Below are 10027 nucleotides of genomic sequence, written 5' to 3'. Positions count from 1 at the left end.
CCAAAAAAATTGATATTTCAATATCTTTTTGATACAATAAGTCTGTTATATAGGATTTCGATGTTTTCGTTAGTATCACAGGCTTTGGCCAAATTTTGGATTTTTCGCTCAATCATAAAACTTGACGGCAAAAATCATGAATTTTAGTGTTGTTCGGAATTTCCCAGTTGGATTTGGGTATGTTTCTATGTTGGCCAATTCGTTTTGCCAAGTAAGCATTTTTTATCAGGTTTAAATTACACCTCAAACGTCCATTGCCACGTAGATAATAAGCCCGGAAACAACACGTTGGATAAGTATATCCAGCTACCAGTACATGCATTTTCCCAATTACAAAATCATAAATAATCCAGCATGAGAAATGGAGGTCAATCAATGAGATTAGTAATATGGAAAATTGAAGAAGTTTTAATGGAAATGAAAATCAAAATCTCAAGCCCTAGAAAATATAGTAGCAAGAGGTAACATTAATATTTGAGAAATAAGGGCCGTCCAACACATGCAAGAACTTAAATATATCTCTTGCAAATATTAATAATGGTGTGGTTGAATTTGTTAGAAATTAAGTGATGCTTTAATGGCTGTTGCTGAGCTTTCCCTGTTACTTTGTATGTATCTGTATCTATACATCCCTACACACACTAAACACACACACCGACTCCCCAGCCAATGAATGACGGCCTTCCCTCCAGTTTTGCTTAATTGCAATATTTACTGCAAATTTCCATTCCTGCTCTCTACCATCTTGGGATTTTTTCCAACAATTAATACAATTTACTCATTTTCTCTCTTTCTCTTCTACATCCACCCCTCACCTTAATTTAATTCAGCATTAAATCAATCCCATTATATTTTCTCCTATATATATGTACCATGGTCCTAGACTTCCTAAGCCAACAACCTCAGCCACTTCATGTTGTGGCAGTTGCTGACTCTACTGGCCACAACCACCGTATAGAAGCTGCGCGACTATCGACACCTTCAGGTATATCTAATTCTCCGAACGTGTATGTAGCAACTCAATCGACTATATGATTCATGCTCATATCGGCAATATATTTTCGTCTATTTGATCCAAAGGTAAAGCGAACGGACAAACCTTGAAACGATGAGCCGAAGGAACGGAGCGAAGCTTGATCTCAAGTTGAACTTGTCCCCGCCGAGGGCTGGGCGCCGCGTTAGCGAGGAGTCCCCAAGGAGGCGCTCACCGTCTGTTTCGCCAACGAGCTCATGTGTCTCATCGGAGGCGAACCACCAGGAGGATCAGTTCCGCTACTTGGAGGGCCATGAGGAGAACTCGATGATGCTGGTGGGATGCCCCCGTTGCCTCATGTATGTGATGCTGTCGGAGGAGGATCCGAGGTGCCCCCAGTGCAAGAGCACTGTGCTGCTCGACTTCCTCCATGACACCGCCACCTCCGCCACCAAAAACAACAAGAATTAGAAACCAGCGACTCCAAAACAGGAATAAGGAAATTTTAAAGATTCTGCTTTAATCCAGTTACTTTTAAAAAAAGAAAAAGAATCAAATCAGAATGCAGTTATTTCCAGAGGTAGTTAGCTAGTAGCACTATTGTTGCTCCGCTTCTCCACCGGCATGTACAAGGAGCAGTGGAGCCTTAATAGTGCTACTTTTATTTCTCCGTTTTTAAATTAGTTTTGTTCCATTTCTATTAAGCATAGGAAGCAGATTGCCATGGCTATGCATAACAAAGTTTTATTTACCCTGTGTGTGTGTGTGTGTGTGAATTCTTCCAACCACAGTAAGACAATTCAGCATTACTTGTTACTGGGAGGCTAAAGCTTACAAGTGGTAACAATAATTGTAAGAGAATAAGTTCTGATTTCTTGAACCCACAAAAAAGAGCAGACTCAGCCTATTAATTAGTGAAAATTATGCCACATTACCACATTTAAAAATGTGAAAGTTATGTTTTGCATTGATGTAACATTGTTCTCATAAAATACCTAAAATGAAAATGTTTTTAACTACACCATCATTGGCAATATTGACTTATTCATTAGCTGCAACTAATTGCATCCTAATCCAAATATCATATGAACAGAAGAAAGGATCATGCTAATGCAATTTTTACTACATTTTGTTCATAAATGGCAGTAACTTTGCAATAAATGAGGCACATTAAAAAGAGTAAATAAAGAAAATTTTCAAATACAGAAGGATTTCAGTTTGAAGTACGTCTTTATGACACCTTAGATATCATCGCCAACAACCGATGGATAGCAAAATTAGCCAGCTCACTTGTGGTAATCCTAAGATCTTAAATATCTTTATAAGTAGCTCAAAGTCAATATTACAAGTAAGCAACGCAATCAATGAAAGACGCCACACAAAAATTATTTGCATGTGAAGTTATTACAGGCGTGTTAGACCAGAGAAGGCTAATTAGGTAAATGCACCTGGTTGTAATGAGGTTGGTTCGCTTGAGCATTCAAAGAAAGGAGGCTATACAAGATTGGGAGTCCATTTAAGCCAAATAAATGCAAGAGTAATTGAGATGGTTGAGGGAGAACAAGGAGGATTACGTCATAACAACAATATTGCAAATAGAATATGAAACGTGATGGAGTGAAAAAGATGAAATAGAATTCTTAACTTTATACTGAAAGGAGTAAAGCTAGAGATAAGAAAACCTTCCCTGCCAAATCACATAATCTGCGAAGTCAACTAACATAGCTTATTCAGTGATCCTAAATGACGTAACTCAGCAACTCAAATAACAAAGCGAATCAGACTATGAACTGTTGCGACAAATTATGAACACATGTTTTCTAAAGATGTTACTGCCTAAGACACTCCTCGTCTCCACCTAAAGATATGTTGCAGCAAGTATACAACGTAGACTGGTAATAGAAATGCTATGTGTGCCTAAATTCAGGCTAGAAAATTAGCTAGAAGCTAGTGAACTGAGTTACTGCGTCCATTGTAATCGGAACACTTGAAATTCTGTTTGGCTTTGCACTATACCTATGGGAGATCGGCTCTCTGAAGTTTGAATATATGAGTTTCTTTCTTCCTACCTTCTCAAATAATGAATTACCTGTCACTTTCGTATCAGTCAGTTAAGGTTTCATCATCCTTCAAGTCCTAGTTTACTGAGAGCAGTTCTGATTTGATGACAAGGCACATGTATCTATCGTTAATGATTCATCTATTATTCCTATTATTTCCTTCTATTCCCCTGTTATACTTTTCCACTTAACAGATGTGCATGAACTATTAACATCAAAAGGTTTATTATACCAACCAACATATATTAAATTAATGCATTTACTAGCAATGACAACTTTATTTGACAAATCAATGACAGGGACAATTCATGAGAAAATTTTCAGGACTACTATTATGGACAAATCACTTATCTGAATATCATTTGTCTGGGAACTACTTAACTCATTAGCTACAAGGATTTTTACGAGGATGTATTTTGCATAAATAAGAATATCTGAAAAAAGAAGAAGATATATCAGAGGGTAATGCTGGTAAAATCATGTGGATTAGTTTAGATAATTATCAATATTTATCTTTAGTTTATCCTTAGTTGTTTTGAGTTTATTTTTTAGGAGTTTTCAGATAGTAGTTTATCTTTTCCTAATTTGAGTATATTTAGGTCTTTACTAGAGTATAAACAAGGTTATGTTTTTCAGTTTAAAGTGTCAAGAAATTTAGTTGTTGTGTCGCCCTCCTTGGAGGTGTGGCCATTTCGAAGGCGTTACCGTGTACTCTTTTTCTCTTCATTAATATTATACTACCTCCGTCCCATTCTAAGTGAAGCATTTCCCCTTCAAAGCAGGATGTTATGTAGTGTTTTTATGAGTTAAAGAGGAGAGAGTGATGTTGCCATTTTAGGAAATATGTCAATTAGAGTGGAACATCCGAAAAAGAACAACGTGACACTTTGAGTGGGACGGATTGAGTATTACTTTGTAGAGTTTTTTTCTTCAATGTTGGGTGGTTTTGTTATATCCTTGTTCTTCACAGCCGATATCCATTTCCTCCACCTTTGCTCTTATCAATTGGTGCAGTGAAAGATGGTTACCACTCATAGCACGGAAGCTCAGCTTGATGGATTGGAGAAGGCGGTGGTACAACTCAATGCCAAGTTCAACAACATCAACGTCAAGTTTTAAGAAATTATACAGGAGAAACGATCTGTTTGCCCGTCGCCCACCCAACCACATGACATACCCCCTGACACGTCACAAACTACTCCGCACGGCGCATGATGGTCCACACAGCACGATCATTTGTGGAGTAGTTTAGATAATTATCAATATTTATCTTTAGATTATCCTTACATGTTTTGAGTTTATCTTTTAGAAGTCTTTAGTTAGTAGTTTATCTTTTCCTAATTTGAGTTTATTTATGAGCCTTTTATTGTTAGAGTTTTATTTGAAGTTTGAGTCTTTTATTGCCCTCCTTGGAGGTGTGGCCTCTTCGAAGGCACTATCCATTTATATTATGCTATTTTAGAGTTTTTTTCTTCTCTGTTTGGTGGTTTTGCTATGTTCATTATTCTCTGCACTGCAGCAGATTATCCAACTCATGCACCACCTAACTCTTCCCTGTTTTCCTCATATTATAATTCATTTACACCAAATAAACTGTAAGGAGTAATAATAGAATGGACTCAAAGTTGACTTAAACAATCTAAATGCAATCTCAACTATAGACGGTAAAATATTGATACTCTCTTCACAGCCTATGCCCCTCATCTGTGAATTAGACGTCTATCTGACTAATATGTCTAAGAAAATTAGTAGGGGCCATACTGCCCTATCTTGATTTTTAAGTCAGCGCGAGTTATAGTAAGTTAGGTCAAAAGACTAAAAACCACAATCTAATTCATACTACATGAGAAATCTCCAAATTCTATAGACAAATATGTTGCAAGAGGATTTTGTAAGTTACATGCAATGGAAAACTAGAAATAATAAAATAAAGACCGACAAAAAACAATTTTCAAGTTTGTAAAGTTACCTACTGTGACTGCACCACAAATACATGTTCAGATGTTCTTCTGCTTCAGCCCATAAAATTTCCTTTCATTGCCTTACACCAAGGATAGCAATGGTTTGCATCCCAATAGTCATGCCTGACTGCAAGGGAGCGGCTTTGGGTACATAGAATATGGGCTGGGTGATAAGAAATGTCTTTGATAGACCTGCACCAACTCAACCCATTGCATTAGAATATACCGATTTCAGTTTTTGCTCAAATGTAATTTCAGTTTTCACCTTCAAGCCCTCAAGACATCTGCTCTGGCAGCCATTTAATGTGCCAACAGAAGCCTCACTCTCTGGTCAGTGCTCCAAATGCTAATACGCTATATATGCTATATATTGATGAGTGTCTTCTTGATGATTGGTTGTTGCAAATATTTGCCTCTTTTTTCAAAATATTCCAGGGACTTTCTTTTCCAGATAAGTGTTTTTATCAGAAACTATAAAGCTAAATTGAATTAAGAGTAAAGAATATTGGAATTACAAAGACAGTGTCCTGTATCAGAACAAGAATATAGAAATTCTCGACTCCTAGAGGATATTGAGCTTTCTAGAAAAAAGCTGTAAAAGTATCTACAAAAAATTCTGAACAGATTTTGAAGGCGTGCGTGACAGCTAGAGAAACAGTCAAACCAGTTTTACTCCAAAATGATAGATCCAGGTAAAAGTGAAGCCAAATAAAAGAATTTGTTACACAGTCTTAGAAGAAATCAGATCCCATTCAAGGGAAACTAATAAGAAAGCAGGAAGCACTCACTATATAATGCTTTCGTAGAAATCTGGGCAACCTTCACCAAAATCACAAACACACACACGCCAGACACATCTTTGATCTTATCATCTTACACAGTTTTTCTATACAAACTAGATGTGGCTTATGTCAAAAAAGCAAAGATAAGTTCATCTTTCAAGTACAAGTAAACAAACTTAATACACGGGAAAGATTTAACATAAGGACAGCACAAGTGTAATTCCCCACAAGATATTACATATACTTTGAGCTAAACCATGAAATGAAATAGAAAACATTTGCACAGAAAAAAGTAGCTAATGACTGCACCTACATCTTCTGAATGTCAAAATGCTACGGTATTATCACCAATGGTTCCAAGCAAACCAAGGAAACTCAAAAACCGTGTTTTATGATTCAGAGAACCATAAAGTTTCTTTAGTCAAGTGTTCAACTCTGGTATTATTAAGTTAGATTTGCCAAAGAGAGCTTTAAAAATGATTGCAATTATCTGTGATCTTCCTGAGTTATATATTAAAATATATTATGAATAGTAAGCTTAATATCCCACCAAAATTGATGATATTGAGGTCAATATGCGATATTGGAATCGAGCTACAGTCGTATGTATGGAAACTCCCTCACCTCCTGGATGAGACAAGCTTAGCAGAAAAAGTTATTGCATAACAAAATGAAAGAGCTCCCAACAAAAGTCAGACGACTAATTTTGGTTGTTAAGACTCAAAAAACAAGATTCATTATACTGCAGTACAAGTGTATTATAACCATGACTAGAAGTTTTACAGCCGATATAAAGAAAACCCTTACTTGATAGCAATTATAACCAGGAGAAACAACAAGTCTTGTGTGTCATGTCATATCCCATGACAGCATGATGAAAGATGACGCCAGGTTTCTAAATGAATTTCAGCAACACGCTTAAGAAAAAGGCGAGAAGAGATATAACTGCCGGTGCCTATCAAAACTTTAGTACGATATTTCAGAATAATTTATTATACAGCTGAATGATAAAAACAATGCACTTATACTGTTGAAGAGAAATGGAAACACTAACCACAGAAAAAGGTGCTCAAGAATTTTCATGAAGTTCTCCCCATCCACTGCTGCCTCTAACATGTCTGTCAACAATTCCATTCTCTGCATTCTGAGCACTTCTCCTTGAATAGTTCTCAGCTGATATAGGACCCTTCTTTAATCTCCTATAGTAAATCATCTCCCAAGGCCAAGAGCGGGCGGAACCAAAATAAACTTCAACAGGTAAGTCCTTTACATTTTCCTCAGGGAGTTGCAAGCCATAATGTTTCATAACCATGTGTACTTCCTCTAATGACATTCTCGCTTCTCTGGAAGCATTCAAAATTGATTGATTGTTACATTCTGTTGCAGCTACATGTCGCTCAAGTTGTGACTCTCTTATCCCTTTCATCAAGTGCAGAGATAGATTATCAACAATAAGCCCATCACCATCTGAAAGTGGTACATATGACTCATGTGAGCCCTTGGAAGAAGAATGCCAAAGATTATTATCCTTTCCAGATGAATCCTTTGGCATCACCAACTGCGTTTCCTCTTCGAATAAATCTGCACATTGCTGAAAGGCAACAACATTTGCCAAAGAGCCCTTGGAATTTCCCTGAGCTTTATTTGGAGAGGGAGATACATTATGATTGACTTGATTAGGTAATAATGAAGAGGTAGGCGACATTGACCCAGCTTTAGACCGTGGTGACTTTAAGGTTTTATATCCAGAATGGCGTGAAGGTGAAGATCCATAAGAAGAAGGTAAGGAAATTTTCTCTGGATGTATTGACTTCAACTTGAACTGTGATGAGGGTTGGGATGATCTAGAAAGTGACTGTGATCTGGATGAATTATAATTAGAGTGGATTGAAGATGACGATGGACCTATTGCTCTCTGAAAATGACTTTTATCTTGACTTTCATGGTCCCTCCAATTTCTTTTTGTATCTTTGAACTCATTCCCCCTACCTCTAGGAGCAATCTCCTGAGTGGAAGAATCTCCATGCCTCAGCAATTTGAGATTGGTTTTTGAAGTTGTTGGCTTCCTGTCACTGTCCTGACTACTGAGGGGAAAAGTGTCACCACTCGGATGTGGCCTTGGTCGACAATCAGAGACATGCCTCTTTGGCTCTAGTGGACAGTTGCTCCTTTTGTGGCCCAACTCCCCACAAATATAGCAACTCTTTTGAGATTTTTCATTGTAGGAAAGCCCTCTTCTATCTTGGACCTTCTTGACAGAAGATGAAGCCACCAAATGAGATATGTCAGATCGTTCATCCAATTCCTTTTTACCATCACTGTCATGAGGCTCATAATGGTCAAAGTCCAAGTTATTTTCCAAATAAATTTCACTTAAGGGGTCTATAGCCGGCTCGTCCCACCTACTAACATTCACATGGTTATTTCTACCATCTCCTATCCCATGATGATCAGTCGGAGAAGTATGACCGCTTTCTCTCACATAAGGCTTTGAATCATCTGGACAGTGCCTAGTTGATTCATAGATTAAGTTGGAAGAATCAGTTCTAAGTTCGACATCTGCTTTGTGAGGGTTCAACTCTTTCTCTCGTCGACCATATGAACTCGACCTTCGATGAGTGTATTCTTTCATTGAGTACTTTCTATGTGGTTGCTCGTTCAACTTCTCCCCAGTGGGAGGCCTTTGCGATTTCTGAGGCTGCCGTTTAGACCATGATATTGTTATGGCCTGACCACAAATCCTTGTCCCACAAAGTGTTTTAAGAGCTTTTTCAGCACCGGCAGGATAATCATAAACTACAAACCCATACTTGTCCTTCACCCTTACAGTACACCTACCAAACTTCCGGAAAACACGTTGAAGGTCATCTATACGAGTGCCAGCTGATAGGTTTCCAATATGCAAAGACATCTGGAAGATACAACAAGAATTACCAAACTAATAAAATACCTCCGAACCTGTATCACATGTATAATTACACACACATAGGTCTGCAAGCAGCATGCAAGATGCAACAAAATACGTAAGTCATTGGGCAAGACAGTTAGGTCTTTAGATTGTTAAGTGATGTGAGAAGAGTTAGTTGATAAGTCGTATATAACACAGGCAACCAAAACATTACGTTTCTGAAGCAATAAACAATAAACTGATTCGCTAATTCATCTATCTTCTCTCTTAGCTCAACTCACGCACACATTGCACACTACTACAACTCTCAGCCACTGCTCTCCGATCTGAAGACCCTGGAGGGTAGTACCCCCCCGTATCAGAGATTCGTGTGCGTTTGGATGGTAAAAGAAGAAGCAAGTTAGAATACGATCCTCTTTTTCTTCCTTAATCTAGTTCTTCTTTGCTGATTCAAAAGTGCAACATCTATCAACAAAACCAAAACCATTCAAAATTGAAAAAAAGCATCACTAAAGCCAATTCTAACAGGGTTGCATGCATAAATTCAAAAACGGATAACCTAAAACATCAACACAAAATTCCACCCCTAAAACACACACTTGACACACAAGAGCACTTCAAAACTTTCCCACGGCACTCATATGCATTTGACCATACATTTGAAGCTTCCACCACTAATTTGTGCGACTAAACAGCACTAATCCAAATAAAAGAACAACGAAAATTTTACTAAATATACGAATCCATGAATGAATAAAGGCAATAATGCAATAGCGCAAAATCAACAAACTCATAAACATTCAACAAACTCACTTGAGAAAAAAATTACATAAGCAAAATGGAGTAAATGTAAATGACCTGAAGATTGTGACGGTGCGTAACTCTCTCTGCAGTGTGTGAAGAATTAATTTAGAGATTTCACAGCACAGCTTTTATACTCCTACTTCCTTTCTAATAATTATTTACAAGTCCTTTACGTTTTCCGTAATTCGGCTCCAACCCCTTTATGTTTAATGCAACATAATGATGAATTCTTAGAAAATGGTTGATTTATGAGATTGGAATCATTGATTACGAATCTATTCGGAAAAATAATGAATTTACTGATATTCACAACAAATGATGTGGAGTTATATAGATTTTAAAGTTTATTTCCATTTTATCTAATTCCAAGTGTATATAAATATGAGTGCCCTTTCTCGAGAAATAGGAATGTCTAAGTCTAAAAGCAAAGCTAATCCATGTATTAATCCATTTTCAACTATTTGAATCCAATTTTAGTTTATTGAATCCAATTTTAGTTTATTATACTAGTAACTTTTATTCTTCTTTTAAACCCCATA

At 37.1% G+C, this 10027-nt stretch overlaps 2 protein-coding genes across 2 annotated transcripts; one reads left to right on the top strand and one right to left on the bottom strand.

Moving 5' to 3' along the window:
* Window positions 1–262: 262 nt before the first annotated feature.
* LOC121748335 (protein GL2-INTERACTING REPRESSOR 1) lies at window positions 263–1724 on the top strand. Its single transcript, XM_042142625.1, has one exon. It carries the CDS (start codon window positions 1109–1111, stop codon window positions 1442–1444), a length of 336 nt encoding a protein of 111 aa, XP_041998559.1. The 5' UTR covers window positions 263–1108; the 3' UTR covers window positions 1445–1724.
* Window positions 1725–6418: 4694 nt separating this feature from the next.
* On the bottom strand, window positions 6419–9580 carry LOC121748333 (serine/arginine-rich splicing factor 6-like). Its single transcript, XM_042142624.1, has 3 exons — window positions 9543–9580; window positions 6831–8687; window positions 6419–6740 (listed from the first exon to the last, which is right to left on the bottom strand). Exon 2 carries the CDS (start codon window positions 8685–8687, stop codon window positions 6846–6848), a length of 1842 nt encoding a protein of 613 aa, XP_041998558.1. The 5' UTR covers window positions 9543–9580; the 3' UTR covers window positions 6419–6740; window positions 6831–6845.
* Between the last annotated feature and the right edge of the window lie 447 nt (window positions 9581–10027).

Source organism: Salvia splendens, chromosome 9, assembly GCF_004379255.2.
Source record: "Salvia splendens isolate huo1 chromosome 9, SspV2, whole genome shotgun sequence".
In the NCBI taxonomy this organism is placed as follows: Eukaryota; Viridiplantae; Streptophyta; class Magnoliopsida; order Lamiales; family Lamiaceae; genus Salvia; species Salvia splendens.
The sequence above is the reverse complement of the archived record's forward strand: the minus strand, read 5'-3'. Positions and strand labels throughout refer to the sequence as shown.

Coding starts and splice junctions, on each gene's coding strand:
- LOC121748335 (XM_042142625.1), top strand. CDS start 1,109: ATGAGCCGAAGGAACGGAGCGAAGCTTGATCTCAAGTTGAACTTGTCC.
- LOC121748333 (XM_042142624.1), bottom strand. CDS start 8,687: ATGTCTTTGCATATTGGAAACCTATCAGCTGGCACTCGTATAGATGAC.